Genomic DNA, 23,352 nt, shown 5'->3' with positions numbered 1-23,352 from the left:
AACTGGGGCTTAGAGACGGAAATTTGCTCAAGACCACACAGGTAGCAAATGCCTGGGCCAGTCTCCACCTGCCCCAGATGCATCGTCTTACTCCCTGTGCTATGCTCTATGAATTAAATAAAATGATTTGAGGAAAGATTTTCGCAGAGTGCCTAAGAGCAAGCTCTCACATAATTGTGTCCATTTGTATTAATAACAGTGATACGGGTGATATAATGCAGTTTTACATAAAAGGGATGATACATTTGGTACATGTTGTTGTATAGCTGTTTTTCTCCCTCAGTGAAGGCAATAAGCCTCTAAATGCCATTGTGTGGATCAAACCTGAGTAGAGGAGATGATGCTTGCCTTCTGTCCCTTTGCCTTCCTTCCTGTGCTGCACTTAGGGACTACAAGTGGGCTTTGCCATGGAGCAGTCACTCCTTTGGGGCTTTTTTTTCAATTTGAGGCCACCTTGAGGATTTTAGAATCTCACACCCAGGTGAGGAGCAAGCTTCCTGGTACAAGCTTTCTGAAAGATTGACATCTTTGAGCCTAGTGATTCTCCTTCTAGAATCCATTATTGTGGTTATGTGAAACCATGCAGCTGCCAACATATGCATCATAGAATTGTTTTTAATAGAAAACGAAATGGGAAAAACTTGATGTCCAAAGATAAGAGATCAGTTACATGAAGCAAGCTGCATCTGTACTGTGGAGAACCCTGGGGCTGCTAAAGATGCTGTGGGGGAAGACTATTCAAGGACATCAAACTCAGTCAGGAATAGTAACTGAAAAAAATAGGTTTAAAACAATGTAAGTCCATCACTCACCAGATTTTACTGAGTGTCTACTACGTGCACTACAGTGGTTTTAGGCATTTAGATACAGGAGTATCTGAAAAAAAAAAAAAACCTGTCTTCCATGAGTTAATTATGTTCTATTGGAAAGGAGAAATAGATAATAAACAACTTAACTTTGGGCACCAGGGTGCCTGAGTTGGTTAAGTGTCTGCCTTTGGCTCAGGTCATGATCCCAGGGTCCTGGGATCGAGCCCCACATCGGGCTCCCTGCTCAGTGGGGAGTCTGCTTCTCCCTCTCCCTTTGCCCCTCCCCCTGCTCATGCATGTTCTCTCTCTCTCTCTCTCTCAAATAAAAAAAAAATCTTTAAAAAAAATAAAAAAGGTCTATCCATCAAGAAGATCTAAAAATTGTAAATATTTATGCCCCCAACTTGGGAACACCCAAAAATATAAATCAAAAACAAAAATAAAGAAACTCTTTGATAATAATACAATAATCATAGGGAACTTTGACACCCCACTTATAGCAATGGACAAATCATCTAAGCAGAAAATCAACAAGGAAACAATGGCTTTGAATGACACACTGGACCAGACAGACTTAACAGATATATTCAGAAAATTTCATCCTAAAGCAGTAGAATACACATTCTTTTCAAGTGCACATAGAACATTCTCCAGAATAGATCACATACTGGGTCACAAATTCAGGCTTCAACCAAGTACAAAAAGATTGAGGTCAAACCATGCATATTTTCAGAACACAATACTATGAAACTTGAAGTCAGCCACAAGAAAAAATTTGGAAAGACCACAAATACATGGAGGTTAAAGGACATCCTACTAAAGAATGAATGGGTTAACCAGGAAATTAAAGAAGAAATTTAAAAAGTCCATGGAAGCAAATGAAAATGAAAACACGACAGTCCAATATCTTTGGGATGCAGCAAAGGCAGTCCTAAGAGGGAAGTATATTGCAATACAGGCCTACCTCAAGAAGCAAGAAAAGTCTCAAATATGCAACCCTAACCTTACACCTAAAGGAGCTAGAAAAGGAACAGAAATAAAGCCTAAATCCAGCAGAAGAAGGAAAGTAATAAAGATTAGAGCAGAAATAACAATATAGAAACAAACAAACAAAAACCCAATAGAACAGATCAATGAAACTAAGAGCTGGTTCTTTGAAAGAATTAATAAAATTGATCAGCCCCTAGCCAGACTTACCAAAAAGAAAAGAGAAAGGTCCCAAATAAACAAAATCACGAATGGAAGAGGAGAGATCATAACCAACACCACAGAAGTATAAATAATCATATGCAAATATTATGAAAAATTACATACCAACAAACTGGGCAATCTGGAAGAAATGGAAAAATTCCTAGAAACATACAAACTACCAAAACTGAAGCAGGAAGAAATAGAAAATTGAAACAGACTCATAACCAACAAAGAAATTAAAATCTCTCAACAAACAAAAGTCCAGGACCAGGTGGCTTCCCAGGGGAATTCTACCAAACATTTAAAGAACAATTAATACCTATCCTTCTCAAACTGTTCCAAAAAATAGAAATGGAAGGAAACCATCCAAACTCCTTGTACTAGCCAGCAAAACCTTGATTCCAAACCAGACAAACACCCCACTAAAAAGGGGAATTACAAGCAATATCCCTGATGAACATAGATGCAGAAATTCTCAACAACATACTAGCAAATCAAATCCAATGGTACATTAAAAAAATTATTCACCACGATCAAGTGGGATTTATTCCTGGGCTGCAGGGGTGGTTCAATATTTTCAAATCAATCAACGTGGTACAACACATTAATAAAAGAAAGAATAAGAACCACATGATCCTCTCAGTAGACACAGAAAAAGCATTTGAAAAACTACAGCATCCATTCTTTTTTTTATTACTATGTTATGTTAATCACCATACATTACATCATTAGTTTTTGATGTAGTGTTCCATGATTCATTGTTTGCGTATAACACCCAGTGCTCCATGCAGAATGTGCCCTACTTAATACCCATCACCAGGCTAACCCATCCCCCCACCCCCCTCCCCTCTAGAACCCTCAGTTTGTTTCTCAGAGTCCATAGTCTCTCATGGTTCCTTTCCCCCTCCGATTTCCCACCTTTCATTCTTCCCCTCCTGCTATCTTCTTCTTTTTTTTTCTTTTTTAACATATAATGTATTATTTGTTTCAGAGGTACAGGTATGTGATTCATCAGTCTTACACAATTCACAGCGCTCACCATAGCACATACCCTCCCCAATGTCTATGACCCAGGCACCCCATCCCTCCCACCCCCTACCACTCCAGCAACCCTCAGTTTGTTTCCTGAGATTAAGAATTCCTCATATCAGTGAGGTCATATGATACATGTCTTTCTCTGATTGACTTATTTTGCTCAGCATAATACCCTCCATTTCCATCCATGACGTTGCAAATGGCAAGATTTCATTCCTTTTGATGGGTGCATAAAATTCCATTGTATATATATACACACCACATCTTCTTTATCCATTCATCTGTCGATAGACATCTGGGCTCTTTCCATAGTTTGGCTATTGTGCACATTGCTGCTATAAACATCAGGGTGCACGTACCCCTTCAGATCACTACATTTGTATCTTAGGGGTAAATACCCAGTAGTGCAATTGCTGGATTGTATGATAGCTCTATTTTCAACTTTTTGAGGAACCTCCATACGTTTTCCAGAGTGGTTGCACCAGCTTGCATTCCCACCAACAGTGTAGGAGGGTTTCCCTTTCTCCGCATCCCCGCCAACATCTGTCATTTTCTGACTTGTTAATTTTAGCCATTCTGACTGTTGTGAGGTGGTATCTCATTGAGGTTTTGATTTGGATTTCCCTGATGCCGAGCGATGGTGAGCACTTTTTCATGTGTCTGTTGGCCATTTGGATGTCTTCTTTGGAAAAATGTCTGTTCATGTCTTCTGCCCATTTCTTGATTGGATCATTTGTTCTTTGGGTGTTGAGTTTGCTAAGTTCTTTATAGATTTTGGATACAAGCCCTTTATCTGATATGACATTTGCAAATATCTTCTCCCATTCTGTCGGTTGGCTTTTGGTTTTGTTGACTGTTTCTTTCTCTGTGCAAAGCTTTTTATCTGGATGAAGTCCCAATAGTTCATTTTTGCCCTTGCTTCCCTTGCCTTTGGCGATGTTTCTAGGAAGAAGTTGCTGTGGTTGAGGTCGAAGAGGTTGCTGCCTGTATTCTCCTTTAGGATTTTGATGGACTCCTGTCTCACATTTAGGTCTTTCAACCATTTTTTGAGTCTATTTTTGTGTGTGGTGTAAGGAAATGGTCCAGTTTCATTCTTCTGCATGTGGCTGTCCAATTTTCCCAACACCATTTGTTGAAGAGACTGTCTTTTTTCCATTGGACATTCTTTACCTGCTTTGTTGAAGATTATGTTGACCATAAAGTTGAGGGTCCATTTCTTCTTTTTTTAAAAAAGATTTTATTTATTTATTTGACAGAGAGATAGAGAGACAGCACAAGTAGGCAGAGTGGCAGGCAGAGGGAGAGGGAGAAGTAGGCCTCCCGCTGAGCAGGGAGCCCAATATGGGGCTCGATCCCAGGACCCTGGGATCATGACCTGAGCCGAAGGCAGCTGCTTAGCCTACTGAGCCACCCAGGCGCCCCTGAGGGTCCATTTCTAATCTGGAAGAAATGGATGCATTCCTAGAGATGTATCAACTACCAAAACTGAACCAGGAAGAAATAGAAAACCTGAACAGACCTATAACCACTAAGGAAATTGAAGCAGTCATCAAAAATCTCCCAAAAAACAAAAGCCCAGGGCCAGATGGCTTCCCAGGGGAATTCTACCAAACATTTCAAGAAGAATTAATACCTATTCTTCTGAAACTGTTCCAAAAAATAGAAATGGAAGGAAAACTTCCAAACTCATTTTATAAGGCCACCATTACCTTGATCCCAAAACCAAAGACCCCATCAAAAAGGAGAATTACAGACTAATATCCTTGATGAACATGGATGCAAAAATTCTCACCAAAATACTATGCAATAGGATCCAACAGTACATTAAAAGGATTATTCACCACGACCAAGTGGGATTTATCCCTGGGCTGCAAGGTTGGTTCAACATCCATAAATCAATCAATGTGATACAATACATTAATAAAAGAAAGAACAAGAACCATGGGAACCTCTCAATGGATGCAGAAAAAGCATTTGACAAAATATAGCATCCTTTCTTGATCAAAACTCTTCAGAGTATAGGGATAGAGGGTACATACCTCAATATCATAAAAACCATCTATGAAAACCCACAGCGAATATCATTCTCAATGGGGAAAAACTGAGAGCTTTCCCCCTAAGGTCAGGAAGACGGCAGGGATGTCCAGTATCACCACTGCTATTCAACATAGTATTAGAAGTCCTAGCCACAGCAATCAGACAACAAAAAGAAATAAAAGGCATCCGAATCGGCAAAGAAGAAGTCAAACTCTCACTCTTTGCAGATGATATGATACTTTATGTGGAAAACCCAAAAGACTCCACCCCAAAACTGCCAGAACTCATACAGGAATTCAGTAAAGTGGCAGGATATAAAATCAATGCACAGAAATCAGTGGCATTCCTATACACCAACAACAAGACAGAAGAAAGAGAAATCAAGGAGTCGATCCCATTTACAATCGCACCCAAAACCATAAGATACTAGGAATTAATCTAACCAAAGAGTCAAAGAATCTTTACTCAGAAAACTATAAAATACTCATGAAAGAAATTGAGGAAGACACAAAGAAATGGAAAAACATTCCATGTTCATGGATTGGAAGAACAAATATTGTGAAGATGTCAATGCTACCTAGAGCAATCTACACATTCAGTGCAATCCCTATCAAAATACCATCAACTTTTTTCAAAGAAACAGAACAAATAATCCTAAAATTTGTATGGAACCAGAAAAGACCCCGAATAGTCAGAGGATTATTGAAAAAGAAAAGAAAAGAAAAGAAAAGCTGGCGGCATCACAATTCCGGACTTCAAGCTCTATTACAAAGCTGTAATCATCAAGACAGTATGGTACTGGCACAAAAACAGACACATAGATCAACAGCATCCATTCTTGATAAAAACCCTCAAGAAAGTAGACATAGATAGAACATACCTCAACATCATAAAGGCCATACATGGAAGACCCACAGCTAATATCATTCTCAATGGGGAAAAACTGAGAGCTTTTCCTCTATGGTCAGGAACAAGACAGGGATGTTCACTATCACCACTATTTAACATACTACTGGAAGTTTTAACCTCAGCAGTCAGATAACAAAAAGAAATAAAAGGCATCCAAATCAGCAAGGAAGAAGTCGAACTTTCACTATTTGCAGATGACATGATACTATATAAAGAAAACCCGAAAGACTCCACCAGAAAATTGTTAGACTAATACAGGAATTCAGCGAAGTTGCAGGATATAAAATCAACATACAGAAATCTGTGGCATTTCTATATACCAATAATGAAGAAGCAGAAAAAGAAATCAAGGAATTGATCCCATTTACAATTGCACCAAAAACAATAAGATACCTAGGAATAAACCTAACTAAAGAGGTAAAAGATCTGTACTCTGAAAACTATAGAACACTCGTGAAAAAAATTGATGAGAAATGGGAAAACATTCATGATCATAGATTGGAAGAACAGATGTTATTAAAATGGGTATACTACCCAAAGCAATCTACACATTTAATTCAATCCCTATCAAAATACCACCAGCATTTTTCTCAGAACAAAGAATCCTAAAATTTGTATGGAACCACAAAAGATCCCAGATCGCCAAAGCAATCCTGAAAACAAAAAGCAAAGCTAGAGTCATCACAATTCCAGACTTCAAGCTATGTTACAATGCTGTAATCATCAAGACAATATGGTACTTGCACAGAAATAGGCACACAGATCAATGGAACAGAATAGAGAACTCAGAAATGGACCCTCAACTCTAAGGTCAACTAATATTTGACAAAGCAGGAAAGAATATCCAATAGAAAAAAGACAGTCTCTTCAATAAACAGTGTCGGGAAACCTGCACAGCAACATGCAGAAGAATGAAACTGGACCACTTTTTTACACCATACACCAAAATAAATTCAAAATAAATGAAAAACCTACATATGAGACAGGAAACCATCAAAATCCTGTAAGAGAACACAGGCAGCAACCTCTTTGACCTCGGCCACAGCAACTTCTTACTAGACACATTGCTGTAGACAAGGGAAACAAAAATGAACTATTGGGACTTCATCAAGATAACAGTGAATCGTGGATCACTACATCAAAAACTAATGATGTATTATATGGTGACTAACATAACATAATAAAATAAAATATAAAAAAAAGATAAAAAGCTCTGCACAGCAAAGGAAATAATCAACAAAACTAAAAGGCGGCCCACGGAATGGAAGAAGATATTTGCAATGACATATCTGATAAAGGGTTAGTATCCAAAATCTATAAAGAACTTATCAAACTGAACCCACACAAAAAAAACAAATAATCCAGTTAAGAAATGGACAGAAGACATTAACAGACACTTTTCCAAAGAAGACATCCAGATGGCTAACAGACACATGAAAAGATGCTCAACATCACTCATCATCAGGGAAATACAAATCAAAACCATGATGAGATACCTCCTCACCTGTCAGAATGACTAAAATTAACAACACAGAAAACCACAGGTGTTGGCAAGGATGCAGGGAAAGGGGAACCCTCTTACACTATTGGGAATGCAAGCTGGTGCAGCCACTCTGGAGAACAGTATGGAGGTTCCTCAAAAAGTTAAAAATAGAACTACCCGATGACCCAGCAATTGCACTACTAGGTATTTGTTCAAAGGTTACAAAAATACAGGTTTGAAAGGGTACATGCACCCTGATATTTATAGCAGCCTTATCAACAATAGCCAAACTATGGAGAGAGCCCAAGTGTCCATCGGCTGATGAGTGGATTAAATAAGATGTGGTATATAAATAAATAAATAAATAAATAAATAAATAAATAAATAAATACACACAGACACACACACACACAGTGGAATATTACTCAGCCATCAAAAAGAATGAAATCTTGCCATTTGCAATGACATGGATGGAGCTAAAGAGTATTGTGCTAAGTGAAATAAGTCAGAGAAAAACTAATACCATATCATTTCACTCATATGTGTAATTTAGGAAACAAAACAAATGAACATATGGGAAGGGGGAAAAAAGAGAGGGAGGCAAACCATAAGGACTCTTAATGATAGAGAACAAACAGGGATGATGGAGAGAGGTGGTGGGGGATGGGCTAGATGGGTGATCGGTATTAAGGTGGGCAGTTCTTGTGATGAGCACTGGGTGTTGTATGTAAGTGATGAATCACTGAATTGTACTCCTGAATCCAATATTACACTGTATGTTAACTACCTATAATTTAAATAAAAATTTGTAGGAAAAAATAAAAAATAAAATAGCTACAACCCATTCCAAAAAAAATCATTAATTAATACACCAATATATTAACTTATAAATAACTATATACAATTGTACATAATTACACATCAGGTGCAGAGAAGTACTCTAGAAAAATGGAGAGAGAAAATGAGAGTGATAGAAGACGTGTTGGTGTGGTCATGTATTCAATTTTTTTTTAAGATTTTTTATTTGAGAGAGAGAACACGTGTGTGTGTGCACAAGTTGGGTGGGGGAGAGGAGCAGAGGGAGAGGGTGAGAGAGAATCTCAAGCAGACTCCTCAATGGGCACAGAGCCCATCTCAGGACTCTGAGATCATGACCTGAGCTGAAACCAAGAATCAGCCGATTTATTGACTGAGCCCCCCAGGCACCCCTGGTCATGGTATTCTAGCAAAGGTGGTCAGGCAAGGCCTCACAAGGGGCTGACATTTGTGCGGATCCTTGAATGAAGTGACAGACTGAGCTGTGAAGCCATCTGCAAGATCAAAGCCTTTGTGATCCCATGTGTAACAAAAGACCGTGTATGTGTTACTTGTACTGAAGTCCCTCACATGCGCTCAGGAACAAGCCCATCTGCAACTTCTCTTCAGTGAAGTCACGAACCTTTTAGGAGGTATGCCCCTCCACTGCCTCCATCTCTGCCTCCTGGCCACTCTTGGTGGCTGCCCTGACTGCCCCACAGCCTTTGTCTGCTGAACTGCTTTATCGGAAGAGGGAGAGCATCCTCCCTTGCGAAAAACTTGGTCTCTCAGATCAGTGCTGGCCCTGGGGTTCCTTCTGCACCAGTAGGCTTTAGATCAACCCTGTCTTCCCCATGTGTGTATGCATGTACGTGTGCACACACATGTGCATGCACACACACGCACACACACACACACCACCAGTTCTTGGACTCCTCCCAATCTGCATAAGCTGATTAGGTCCTCAGGGATCCCCTTGAGAAAAAGCTGGAAGAGCACCATCTTAGTCCTTCTAGGCTGCTATAATAAAATACCATGGACTGAGTGGCATATGAACAACAGAAACTTATTTCTCACAATCCTGGAAGTTGGGAAGTCTGAGATCAGGGTACCAGCAGACTCAGTGTCTGGTGAAGAGCAGCTTCCTACTTCCTGGATGGTCATCTTCTTAGTGTGTCCTCCCATGGTAGAAGGGGTGAGGGAGTGCTTTAGGGTCTCTTTTACAAGGACACTATCCCATCCATGACGCCTCACCTCTCAAAGCCCCCACCTCCAAATAACATCACATTGGGGATTAGGTTTCAACATGACTTTTGTGGGAACAGAAACATTCAGTCCATAACAAATATTCTTCAGATGTCAAGAACTTTTGGGTGGTTTTTTAAATCTTACTTGTTTTTATTTTAGTGCTTTTATATTAATGCATAATACCTGGTTTAAAAAAATCAATATAAAATGATATTCAACTTAAAGAGTTGGAGCGCCTGGGTGGCTCAGTCAGTTAAGAGCCAATTCTTGATTTCGGCTCAGGTCATAATCTCAGGGTCCTGGGATCAAGCCCTGCATCAGGCTCCATGCTCATCGGGGAATCTGATTCTTCTTCTACCCCTCCCCCCACTCACGTGTGCATGAGTGCGCACTTTCTCTCTCTCTCTCTCAGATAAAATAGAATAAATCTTAAAAAAAAAAACATAGTATCATGCCCCCATCTGCATCCCAGTGCCCCAAGCAAGCACCTATAAACATTTCTTCGGGTTACTACTATAATTCTAACTAACATATTTATCTTACCATTTCTTGATTTGTCAACTTTAGAACTTCATAAATAGCCTACTTTCTTGCTACCTCTTTCCTCTCCCCACAAAGCTTTATTAAAACCTTTTATTAAAACTTGGTGACTTCTATCACTTTAAATGACACATTTAAACCACTACTGTTGTCCATATAGTTTAGAAGCCTATCGTGTAAGATGAGGAAATTAGCATCTGTGAACTCTCTCTGTGGTTCCTTCCTTTCTCTGCATCCAGGCTTCTGCCAGGCTAGCTGGTGACTTGGTTTTGCTATCAGCAAAAAGTGCAGATGTCTTGACAGTGAGGACCTTTCATGCTTTGTCTGTAAATAGGGTGTGGAAAGTAAATGGCATTTTAATTTTATGTATAAAATTATAATGTATATATTATATATATATAACATAATATATATCATTTGCTATAGACCAGAGTCTTGCAGTGAAGTCCATAGAGCGAAGGAAATGTAATTCTTGCCCATGAACCTGGGCCACCTGAAGAAGAATGGGCCATTCACCTCTCCTCTGCTTCATTAGTTGACAAGATCTTAACAGCTTTTAATTGGCTTCCTGTTTGGACCATCACTTTCTAGAGCTGCTTTTTAGTTGTGTTTTTGTTTTTCCTGGGGCTTCTAATCATCTTTCCTTATTCTTACTGACAAAAGAAGGGTGTGGCTCCTTCTTCACTGTCTCTCTTCATTTGTTTAGCTTCTTAATCCTGTGCTCATTGAATGGCCTCTGTGTACCTCTACCCATGTCTTTCAGACCTGCGGTGCAGTTGGCACCTGAGACTTCTGTCCTTCGCACCCCTGGACTAACTACCTCTTTCTAGAGTCCCATGCTTTCCTCTTTCTTGGCTGGTTTTTAGCTCCCCTAGAGTATACCTTAACAATTTTTCTTCCCAGAAAGCACATCAACTTGCTGAGACCTTACATGTCTGAAAGTATCTTTATTTGGCCCTTATCTGATGATAGTTTGGCTGAGCATAGAATTCTGAGGTCAGGCCATTTCTTCTCTGGGCTTAGAAAACCCATGCTCCACTGTCTTCTAGCATTCGGTGTTACCGATTTAAATGTTTAATGTCATTATTGTTTTTGTTCATTTGCAAAAATACCCTTTTTTTCTGCCTGGAAGCCTCCTTTTGGAAGGTCTGAATCTTCATGAAGATGTATCTAAGTGGGTTTGTCTGCTGTACTTTGTGTTGTAATCAATTTATTCTGCTTTGCTGCTGGTAGACTCTTTTAACCCTAAAGACTTTTGCCTTTCTTAGCTTGGGGCCATATTCTTCTGTTATGTTTGATTTTTTTTTCTTTCCTCTCCCCCCTTCCTGGAATCCTGTTAGATGCTGAGCCCACTGAATTCATCCTCATGTCTCTTCCTCTGCTATGTCCCATCTTTTTTACTTCTTCCTCTGCATTCTGGAAAATTTATATTGATTTTAACTTTTAGACCTCCTATGACATTTCTTTCACCAATCATATGTTCTGCGTCCCAGAAACCACTGTCTTCTGATTACTTACTTTTCACATCACCTAGTCTAGTTATGTGGGTGGGATGCAATGTCTTTTCAAATCACTGTTATTTATTAGAATTTTTAAAGTTATTTTCATTACCCTAGATTACCTTCATTTCCCTTTTTAAAAGTTTGCTCTTAGTTTATCTGGGTCCCTCTTTCCCACGCCATTTGATTGTTTCAAATATCTAGTGATCCCTGGTTATCTATTCATATTTTTTAACAAAGGACTTCGCTAGTTAATAAAGGTGACTCACATGGGTAGGTTAGTATTCCCAGGAGACCTCTCCTGTGAAAAGGGGGTGGGTGTGCTGACTGACAACTCCAAGTTTATTAACCAGGTAGGCATCTGGCAGGCCTGGCCCTAGGGTCGATGAATAGGATCTGGTGGGCAGGTGAGTGGGGGCTCCCCCAGGGCTGCAGAAGGAGGGTTTCACTGCAGGTATAACCCCTGTTTTCAAGTCCCAGTCTTCTCCAAGTAGGTTGTTCAATTTTATTAGAGGACTATTTTCTGTTTTTTGACCTAAGGACAAAGCATCCTTGGGCCAGTTGTCCAATTGATTGGGAATTGGGATAGGGACCAAGAGGTCTCCCCGTTGCCTACACAACCATTAAATCAGCTTTCTGAATTCTGTGTCATAACTAGTCCTGCTCTTGGTACCACCCAGCTGCAAATTGGACCTCTCGGTCTGGGAGGCCCAGCTCCAATGCCTATCTGGAGGACGGCGTTCTCTCTGATCCTTATGCTATCACCCACTTCCAATTTTCCAGAAATATGTCAAAATCTTGTTCTGCTCTCACCCCCATTCTTCATTTGTGTAGACTTTTCCCTTTGGCTTTCTTCTCACATGTCACTGGCATCTGGGGAGGGAGAGGCCTTTATATTCATTTTACCTTTCTGAATTCTCTAAAATGAGAATGCGTTATCACATTCATAATAAAAGTAACAACAAGAGCTATTCTTAAAATGGGATTTAGAAATTAGCTAATTGAGCCAAAAAGAGAAGCATCCTGGCAGTAATCTGTCTTGACCATCCCACCACTGAGCAAGAAACTGCTTTCCCTCAGTGCTTCCAGCTGAATGAATAAGTGGCTGGAGAATCTTGTCCTAGAGCCCATGTCTCTCTCGCGCTTTATACGTCCCCAAGCTGAATTAGAGGTGTTTTGTTGTTGTTGTTGTTTTAGGAGGTGTTGTTAATGCAGTACGAGTATCAAATACAGAGCCTGCTGTTAAGTAGGTGTATCCGTTAGTGGCTTTAAATGGCAAGCACTCCTCTGCTTGCTCTTTGGATGGACTCAGGTGAGTGCTTGCTCTGCTGGCCTTACTTCCGGCCACTCGTGCACCCCCGGTTAATTGGCAGGCGATTGTTTGTCGAAAGAGAGACTGTCTTTAATAACAGTGAAGGTTTGGAGGAGGGGAGGAACAGAGCAAAGGGCTCACAAATAGACCATTGGAAAAGTGCATTTAAATCTGTGCGTGGTAATCGTGCCTGCGCCAGCCCCGAAGGCCCTGGGACTGGGTCACTGTTGCTGGAACTGGAAGCTGTGATGTCACTGCCCCCATCCTGGGCTGAGCGCTCGCTGCCGCGGGGGATGGGACTGGCCCTGTGACTGGCTCTGCTGGCCACCCCTTCCCTGCCACTGTCTGAATCGTTGTCACTGCCACAGGCTGGCCTGTGTTCTCAGCACCAGAGTCAGTGTCATGTTCTGAATCTACATCCCTGCTGAATATCTCTTTGTCCAGGTGGCCTGGGCCTTGTCCTCACTGCTGTCATCCTAGCTGCTACCGCCCTTGTCACTCGCCTCATCCCTGTCACCTCTGCCCTCGCTCACCTTTTGTGGGGTTGGCTGGTCACTGGCTGAGGTGAAAGGGGTGCTTGGGCCAAGTGTCCCTCGGCACCCCACAAGCCAGCTTGGGCTTCATCACGTGGTAACGAGGTGCAGGACTTCTAAGAGCTGCAAGAGAGGGAGCGGCAAGGCTCAAGACTCCCATGGCGTCATGCCTACCGGCCTCTGTGGTCCAAGCAAGTCACACGCCAGCCTGGATTCAAGAAGCTGAAAAAGAAGCTCCACATGTTGATGGAAGGAGCTGCAAAGCATGGTGGCAACTTTTGCCATCCACCAGTTAATAATTCCAGTTTTTATTTCTAATTTTGTTTTCTAACTCTGTGTTTCCCTCAGGCTTCTGAGGACCCAGTCTCTGGAATGGTTCTACAGTAATGTGAAGACCCGCTTCAAACGCTTTGGCAGTGCCAAGGTCTTGAAGAACCTGTACAGGAAACACCGGCTGGAGAGTGGGGCATGCTTCGATATTCTAGGTACGCTGGCGGCCTGCTGCTCTGGATGTCTTTGTGGGGCTGGGGGGGCGCCAGATACTGGGCGCCCTCAACTGGGACAGAGAAAGTTGCTTAAATACCTGGCTCCAATGAGGAGCAGGAATAGGAGGACAAATACCAAAGATTCTGTTGAGTCATCCAGGGCCAACATCCCCAGCTGGGCTGTTGGGTGCATTAAGAAGACTAACGTAGGGCGCCTGGGTGGCTCAGTTGGTTAAGCGACTGCCTTCGGCTCAGGTCATGATCCCGGAGTCCCGGGATCGAGTCCCGCATCAGGCTCCCTGCTCGGCAGGGAGTCTGCTTCTCCCTCTGACCCTCCCCCCTCTCATGTGCTCTCTCTCTCTCATTCTCTCTGTCTCAAATAAATAAATAAAATCTTTAAAAAAAAAAAAGAAGAAGACTAACGTATTTCGGCATACTGTGGACATTTTCATTGTAGACCCCTAGAAATCAAAGATTCTTGATCATCTCCCCCTAAGGATCAAAACATTGGAAAGTCCTCTGTTTGACCACGTAGACTAGGCCTGCCCTCAGAGGGTGTGCCCCCCACCCCCCTTCCCTCCTAGTCCCAAACTCTACTCACACCAGGCCCAGAACTTGATGTAATGGGAGAGTCGGGGAAGTATGTGCTTCTCTCCCAAGAAGGTGGGAGGATGAATTCTGCCTTTGCTGTTTTCACACACTTTAGACAACCAATGTAATTAGAATGAGAAATTATCTTCTTTAGTTCTATTAGACTAGCCAGTAGAAAGAAATCATTGTCAGAATATGAACAACCTGGCCTCTAAAAAAAGGCTGGCTTTTTTTTTTTCTGTCTAAAGGCAGATTTTTTCCGTCTCTTTGCTGACACAGGTAAATGCTATTTATCCACAAGAAAGAGGGAAGGAAAAAAGATCTCATCCGTCTCATTTGGAGCTTTTTCACTGTCATTATTTTACATTGTTGTATTCTCAATAAAGTCTTTGGCTGTGTCTTATCTAAAAATATGCCAGCCACTGAGACAGGGGGGAAACAGGATGGAAGCATTAAACACAGAGAATCATTAGGGCCTTTTGTGGTGGGTTGTTAGACTCTATCTTTCAAACTATTCAGGAAGCCTAAGCTAAGAGAGCAGTGCTGAAGGTTTCCACAGATTATGTTTATCTTCTCTTTGCTGATTTCTGTAAAAACTTTTTTCTCCAGGAATGGAGGCAAAAAGAAAGAAAGAAAGGAAGGAAGGAAGCAAGCAAGCAAGCAAGCAAGAAAGAAAGCTTAGAAGTAATCCTGTTAACAGTAGTTTTTCAACCCAAAGAACTATCTCAAGGAAGTTCCAGAATATTATTGGCTCACTTGTTTGTATCCCATCCTTTCTTTCCTCTTGCGTAGAGCTCCAGGTCTGCTTCATGTACCCTCTTATGTGTCACCAAATTCAGACCTCACAGGTGTTCTCTACTGCCTCATGCAAGAGGAGGGGAAAAGCAAACCTGCCAGGAATCCTACAGAGCAGAGCACAACTCTGATCTCCTCCCCTGTCTCCCTCAGGCCCCACAGGTGGATCAGGCGGACGGGAGCCCCATGGGGGCCAGCTCAGGGCTCTGAAATTTTCAAGTGTCATGTTCCAAGGAAAACCATCTACTGAGGATAACTGTCTGCCCCAGTAGAAGCAGATTTGGGTTCTGGGCCCACTGTGATTCAATGCTTCTTTCATCCGGGCCTCGGTACGGCTCTTACCATGTTGCATTCAGGGGACAGTTTACAAGGTATACAAGCTGCAAGAGCAGTAGCCCCGTCCCCTCTGCATTCCCAAAGCGTGGCTCCACACCTGGCACAGCCTATGTCCTCCATATGGCACTTGTTTGATCTTAAAAGCATTCTTTGGGTACCAAGACCCTTCACTGAAGTATTAGAATCCATTGCTTTAATATGGTTAGTATCCATTTAAACTAAGATTTCCTTTTGATAAAAGTGAAGACAAGCGGACAGGGAACAGTCTGTGGGATAATATTCAAAGCTGTTAAGCCATGGTCATAAAACAATGAGATTTATTCTACACACCGCCTAGAAATTTTAGTTACACCATAAGTATGGGCAAATCCCCCAGGGCATAAGTGGCCTTCCGGTTATGTCACATGACTGGGGAGCCCTTAACATTAGCTCCCACCTGTCACCCAACACCCTCAAATCATTGTCACCTGCCATCCTCAATCCTGACTGTACATCAGAATCACCTAGGGGGCTTTACTTTTTTCTAATAATTTAACTCCAGTGATACATAGAAACTATTTAGCTCTACTCCATCCTTCCCTTTCCTTTATTTTTTTATTTAAACAAGTTGTCATGGGGGGGGAAAGATAGCGGAGGAGTAGGGGACCCTATTTCAACTGGTCCCCGGAATTGAGCTGGATATCTACCAGACCACTCTGAGCACCCACGAAACCAGCCTGAGATGTAAGATCTGGATCTCTACAAACAGAATATCGCAGGCAGTTGGTTTCGAGGTACGAAGCAGGGAGCCCTGATTCCGCGGGCAGATATCAGAGGATAAATGGCAGCAGGAAGGTGCCTGGCCGTGGGGATCCTACACCACCGGTGAGCGACAACCTCGCGTGCTGGGGACGGGCACAGACTCACAGACCTGTAGCAGCAAGGAAAGGACTTTAGGGCAGCCCCCAGGGCGGAAACCCAGAGCGGCAGGATCCCGCGTGCGATCTGGGGGCAGCTGGTGGTTTTAGAAGCACAAAGGACAGAGACGTGCCCCGACCTGGAGGCAGGACTGGGATCGCTGCAGAGGGGTGCACAACCCAGGACGCTGCAGTTTATAGCAGCACGGACAGAAACGGAGACGGTGTAGCCTGGAGAGCTCACTGAAGAACAGACTGTGGTCTCTCTGCTCTGAGGCAGAGGGTTGGAAACGGTCTCTTCTGCTCTGACTCGTGGAAGAGATGCGGAAAGCCGCCAGGGAAAGGCACCAGAGAACAAAAGCCCCCAAAACTGATTCCCGTTGGGCCCATCCCCCGCCACAGGGGGGCAGGGCAACTCCACCCAAAAGGGGTTGCCTGAGTAACAGTGTGGCAGGCCCCTCCCGCAGAAGACAGGCTGGGAAAACAAGAGGCCAGCAACCCTAAGGTACCAAGAAAACAGGTGCATCTTGCTTGGGTTCTGGTCAATAATTTGGACTCTATACATTCTCTCAAACACCTATCAACAGAATGACTAGGAGGAGGAGTCCCCAAAATAGAAAAGACTCAGAGATTATGACTTATGCTGCAGATTTACAAATGGTTGCAGATATAACCAAGATGTCGGAGATGGAATTCAGGCTAGCAATTGTGAAGACAATGGCTAGAATGGAGAAATCAATTAATGACAACATAGAGTCTCTAAGGGCAGAAATGAAAGCTGAATTGGCAGAACTTAAAAATGCTATCAATGAGATCCAATCCAACCTAGATAATCTAACAGCTAGGGTAACTGAGGCAGAAGAGAGAATAAGCGACCTGGGAGACAATATAATAGATAAAAAGGGAAAAGAGGAGGCCAGGGAAAAACAACTCAGAATCCATGAAAATAGAATCAGAGAAGTAAGTGACACCATGAAGCATTCCAATGTCAGAATAATTGGAATCCTGGAGGGAGTGGAGAGAAAGAGAGGACTAGAAGATGTATTTGAGCAAATCATAGCTGAGAACTTCCCTAATCTGGGGAATGAAACAAACATTCGCATCCTAGAGGCAGAGAGGACCTCTCCCAAGATGAAGGAAAACAGGCCAACACCCCGGCATGTAACAGTAAAACTTGCAAATCTTAGAACCAAGGAAACCATCTTAAGGGCAGTTAGGGGGAAGAGATTCCTTACGTACAGAGGGAGGAACATCAGAATAACGTCAAATCTATCCACAGAGACCTGGCAAGCCAGAAAGGCCTGGCAAGACATACTCAGGGTACTAAATGAGAAGAACATGCAGCCAAGAATACTTTATCCGGCAAGGCTTTCATTTAGAATGGATGGAGAGATGCAGAACTTCCATGACCGGCAGAAACTGAAAGAGTATGTGACCACTAAGCCAGCCCTGCAAGAAATATTAAGGGGAGTTCTATAAAAGGAGAAAGACCCCAAGAGTGATATACAAGAGAAATTTACAGGGACAATCTATGAAAACAACATCTTCACAGGCAACATGATGACAATTAATTCACATCTTTCAATAATCACTCTCAACGTGAATGGCCTAAACACTCCCATAAAACGGCACAGGGCTGCAGATTGGATAAAAAGACAGGACCCATCCATATGCTGCCTACAAGAGACTCATTTTGAACCTAAAGTCACATCCAGACTGAAAGTGAAGGGATGGAGATCCATCTTCCATGCCAGCGGACCTCAAAAGAAAGCTGGGGTAGCAGTTCTTATATCAGACAAATTAGATTTTAAACTAAAGTCTGTAATTAGAGACACAGAAGGACACTATATCATTCTTAAAGGGTCTATCCAACAAGAAGATCTAACAATTGTAAATATCTATGCCCCCAACATGGGAGCAGTCATCTACATAAGCCAACTGTTAACCAAAATAAAGAGTCATACTGATAACAATACGTTAATTGTAGGAGACCTCAATACTCCACTCTCAGCAATGGACAGATCATCTAAGCAGAAAATCAACAAGGAAACAAGAGCTTTGAATGATACATTGGACCAGATGGACCTCATAGATATTTACGGAACATTCCACCCTAAAACAACAGAATACTCATTCTTCTCGAGCCCACATGGAACTTTCTCCAGGATAGACCACATACTGGGTCACAAATCAGGTCTCAACCGATACCAAAAGATTGAAATTATTCCCTGCATTTTCTCAGACCACAATGCTCTAAAACTGGAACTCAATCACAAGAAAAAAACTGGCAGAAATTCAAACACTTGGAAGCTAAAGACCACTCTGCTCAAGAATGTTTGAGTCAACCAGGAAATCAAAGAAGAACTTAAACAATTCATGGAAATCAATGAGAATGAAAACACATCGGTCCAAAACCTATGGGATACTGCAAAGGCGGTCCTAAGGCAGAAATACATAGCCATCCAAGCCTCACTCAAAAAAATAGAAAAATCCCGAATTCACCAACTAACTCTACACCTTAAAGAACTAGAGAAAAAGCAGCAAACAATGCCTAAGCCACAAATTAGAAGAGAAATAATTAAAATTAGAGCAGAAATCAATGAATTAGAAACCAGAAACACAGTAGATCAGATCAACGAAACTAGAAGTTGGTTCTCTGAAAGAATTAATAAGATTGATAAACCACTGGCCAGACTTATCCAAAAGAAAAGAGAAAGGACCCAAATTAATAAAATTATGAATGAAAGGGGAGAGATCATGACTAACACCAAGGAAATAGAAACAATTATTAGAAATTATTATCAACAACTATATGCCAATAAACTGAGCAATCTGGATGAAATGGAGGCCTTCCTGGAAACCTATAAGCTGCCAAGACTGAAACAGGAAGAAATTGACAACCTGAATAGGCCAATAACCAGTAATGAGATTGAAGCAGTGATCAAAAACCTCCCAAAAAACAAGAGTCCAGGGCCTGATGGATTCCCTGGGGAATTCTACCAAATATTCAAAGAAGAAATAATACCTATTCTACTGAAGCTGTTTCAAAAAATAGAAACAGAAGGAAAACTTCCAAACTCATTCTATGAGGCCAGCATTACCTTAATCCCCAAACCAAGCAAAGACCCCATCAAAAAGGAGAATTTCAGACCGATATCCCTGATGAATATGGATTCCAAAATCCTCAACAAAATCCTAGCTAAGAGGATCCAACAATACATTAAAAGGATCATCCACCATGACCAAGTGGGATTTATCCCTGGGATGCAAGGGTGGTTCAACATTCGCAAATCAATCAATGTGATAGAACACATTAATAAGAGGAGGGAGAAGAACTATATGGTCCTCTCAATTGATGCAGAAAAAGCATTTGACAAAATACAACATCCTTTCCTGATTAAAACTCTCCAGAGTATAGGGATAGAGGGAACATTCCTCAAGCTCATAAAATCCATCTATGAAAAACCCACAGCGAATATCATCCTCAATGGGGAAAAGCTGAGAGCCTTTCCCTTAAGATCAGGAACACGTCAAGGGTGCCCACTCTCACCACTGTTGTTCAACATAGTACTAGAAGTCCTAGCAACAGCAATCAGACAACAAAAAGAAACAAAAGGTATTCAAATTGGCAAAGAAGAAGTCCAACTCTCTCTTTTCGCAGACGACATGATACTTTATGTGGAAAACCCAAAAGACTCCACCCCCAAATTACTAGAACTCATCCAGCAATTCAGTAATGTGGCAGGATACAAAATCAATGCACAGAAATCAGTTGCTTTCTTATACACTAACAACGCAACTGTTGAAAGAGAAATTAAAGAAACGATTCCATTTACAATAGCACCAAAACCCATAAGATACCTCAGAATAAACCTAACCAAAGAGGTAAAGGATCTATACTCTAGGAACTACAAAACACTCATGAAAGAAATTGAAGAAGACACAAAAAGATGGAAAAATATTCCATGCTCATGGATCGAAAGAATAAACATTGTTAAAATGTCTATGCTACCCAGAGCAATCTATACCTTCAATGCCATCCCGATCAAAATTCCAATGACATTTTTCAAAGTGCTGGAACAAACAATCCTAAAATTTGTATGGAATCAGAAAAGACCCCGAATCGCCAAGGAGATGTTGAAAAAGAAAAACAAAGCTGGGGGCATCACGTGCCCGATTTTAAGCTATATTACAAAGCTGTGATCACCAAGACAGCATGGTACTGGCACAAAAACAGACATATAGACCAATGGAACAGAATAGAGAACCCAGATATGGACCCTCAACTCTATGGTCAAATAATCTTTGACAAAGCAGGAAAAAACACGCAATGGAAAAAAGACAGTATCTTCAATAAATGGTGCTGGGAAAATTGGACAGCCACATGCAGGAGAATGAAGCTCGACCATTCTCTAACACCATTCACAAAGATAAACTCAAAGTGGGTGAAAGACCTCAATGTGAAACAGGAATCCATCAAAATCCTAAAGGAGAACATAGGCAGTAACCTCTTTGACATCGGCCACAGCAACTTCTTTCAAGATACATCTCCAAAAGCAAGTGAAACAAAAGCAAAAATGAACTTTTGGGACTTCATCAAGATAAAAAGCTTCTGCACAGCAAAGGAAACAGTCAACAAAACAAAGAGGCAACCCACGGAATGGGAGAAGATATTTGCAAATGACACTACAGATAAAGGGCTGGTATCCAAGATCTATAAAGAACTTCTCAAACTCAATACCCAAAAAACAAATAATCAAGTCAAAAAGTGGGCAGAAGATATGAAAAGACAGTTCTCTGAAGAAGACATACAAATGGCTAACAGACACATGAAAAAATGTTCATCATCATTAGCCATCAGGGAAATCCAAATCAAAACCACACTGAGAGGGCGCCTGGGTGGCTCAGTTGGTTAAGCGACTGCCTTCGGCTCAGGTCATGATCCTGGAGTCCCGGGATCGAGTCCCGCATCGGGCTCCCTGCTCGGCAGGGGGTCTGCTTCTCCCTCTGCCCTCTTCCCTCTCGTGCTCTCTGTCTCTCATTCTCTCTCTCTCAAATAAATAAATAAAATCTTTAAAAAAAAAAAAACACACTGAGATACCACCTTACACCAGTTAGAATGGCAAAAATGGACAGGGAAAGAAACAACAAATGTTGGAGAGGTTGTGGAGAAAGGGGAATCCTCTTACACTGTTGGTGGGAATGCAAGTTGCTACAGCCACTTTGGAAAACAGTGTGGAGGTTCCTCAAAAAATTAAAAATAGAGCTACCCACGACCCAGCAATTGCACTCCTGGGTATTTACCCCAAAGACACAGATGTAATGAAAAGAAGGGCCATATGCACCCCAATGTTCATAGCAGCAATGTCCGCAATAGCCAAACTGTGGAAAGAGCCGAGATGCCCTTCAACAGATGAATGGATAAAGAAGATGTGGTCCATATATACAATGGAATATTACTCAGCCATCAGAAAGGATGAATACCCAACTTTTACATCAACATGGATGGGACTGGAGGAGATTATGCTAAGTGAAATACGTCAAGCAGAGAATGTCAATTATCATATGGTTTCACTTATTTGTGGAACATAAGGAATAGCATGGAGGACACTAGGAGAAGGAAGGGAAAAATGAAAGGGGGAATTGGAGGGAGAGATGAACCATGAGAGACTATGGACTCTGAGAAACAAACAGGGTTTTAGAGGGGAGGGGGGTGGGGGGATTGGTTAGCCCGGTGATGGGTATTAAGGAGGGCACGTACTGCATGGAGCACTGGGTGTTATATGAAAACAATGGATCGTGGATCACCACATCAAAAACTAATGATGTATTGTATGGTGACTAACATAACATAATAAAATTTTAAAAAAAGAAAGAATAGACAGCAAACTAACTAAAAAATAAATAAAAATAAATAAGTTGTCATATACTTAGCATTTTTTTAAATTTAAATTCAATTAATTAACATATAATGTATTATTGGTTTCAGGGATACAGCTCTGTGATTCATCAGTCTTCTATAATACCAGTGCTCATTACAACACATACCCTCCCCAAAGCCCACCACCCAGCCACCCTATCCCCCCACTCCCCTCCCCTCCAGCAACTCTCAGTTTGTTTCCTATGATTAAGAGTCTCTTGTGGTCTGTCTCCCTCTCTAGTTTTGCCTTGTTTCATTTTTGCCTCTCTTCCCCTATGATTCTCTGTCTTGTTTCTTAAATTTCACATAAGAGTGAGATCATATGATAATTGTCTTTCTCTGACTTATTTCACTAGCATAATACCCTCTAGTTCCATCCACATCGTTGCAAAACATCTAGGGGGCTTTAAAAAAAAAAACCCAGTGCCCAGAATCACCTGCCATGCTCAGCCACTTACTTCTGAATCTGTGGAGGTGGGCCCAGTACAGGTATTTCTGTGGGTTATTTCAAGGCACAGCCAAGAAGGAGAACCCCAGCTAGCACCTGACCATAATTGGTGCAGTAGTATTCTGAATAAGATGGCTCCATCTTCAACTCCGGCTAAGGGTACTTGTTTGCAGAATTTTGGTTGTCAGAACATAATACACAGCATCTACAGCATGCAAGGCACGTGCTCTGCTCCCGAACTCTTGAAGTAGAACCCCTTGTACCTATGAAACATCTTCACCCCCTGGACCAGCGTAATTTGCCTTAACACACTCAGTCCTTTGAAAATTCATTGAGTTCACAGAATCTTCTGGGCCAGCCATTGTGTGCATGCCCTGCACTGCCATCTGTCCTTCTGGCCCTCCCAAGCTAGGCTTACTCCTCCTGCACCCCATATCGGGTGACAGGGTAGGCGAGGCCTGAAAGGAGACCCATTAGTTCCATCAGGTAA

General features: G+C 41.8%; 1 protein-coding gene across 6 annotated transcripts in view; it reads left to right on the top strand.

Moving 5' to 3' along the window:
• Positions 1-23,352, top strand: part of MYRIP (myosin VIIA and Rab interacting protein) — a 406,340-nt gene that overhangs the window by 295,189 nt on the left and 87,799 nt on the right. For all 6 annotated transcript variants that reach the window (XM_064589763.1, XM_064589754.1, XM_064589758.1 and 3 more), the window contains exon 4: positions 13,740-13,876. In XM_064589763.1, coding sequence (XP_064445833.1) covers positions 13,740-13,876 — 137 coding nt within the window. The remainder of the gene's footprint in view (positions 1-13,739; positions 13,877-23,352) is intronic.

The sequence above is a fragment of the Mirounga angustirostris genome, unplaced genomic scaffold (genome assembly GCF_029215605.1).
Source record: "Mirounga angustirostris isolate CCGP_5_RB_7025 unplaced genomic scaffold, mMirAng1.0.hap1 SCAF_1, whole genome shotgun sequence".
Lineage (NCBI taxonomy): Eukaryota > Metazoa > Chordata > Mammalia > Carnivora > Phocidae > Mirounga > Mirounga angustirostris.
This window is presented reverse-complemented; position numbering and strand designations above follow the sequence as displayed.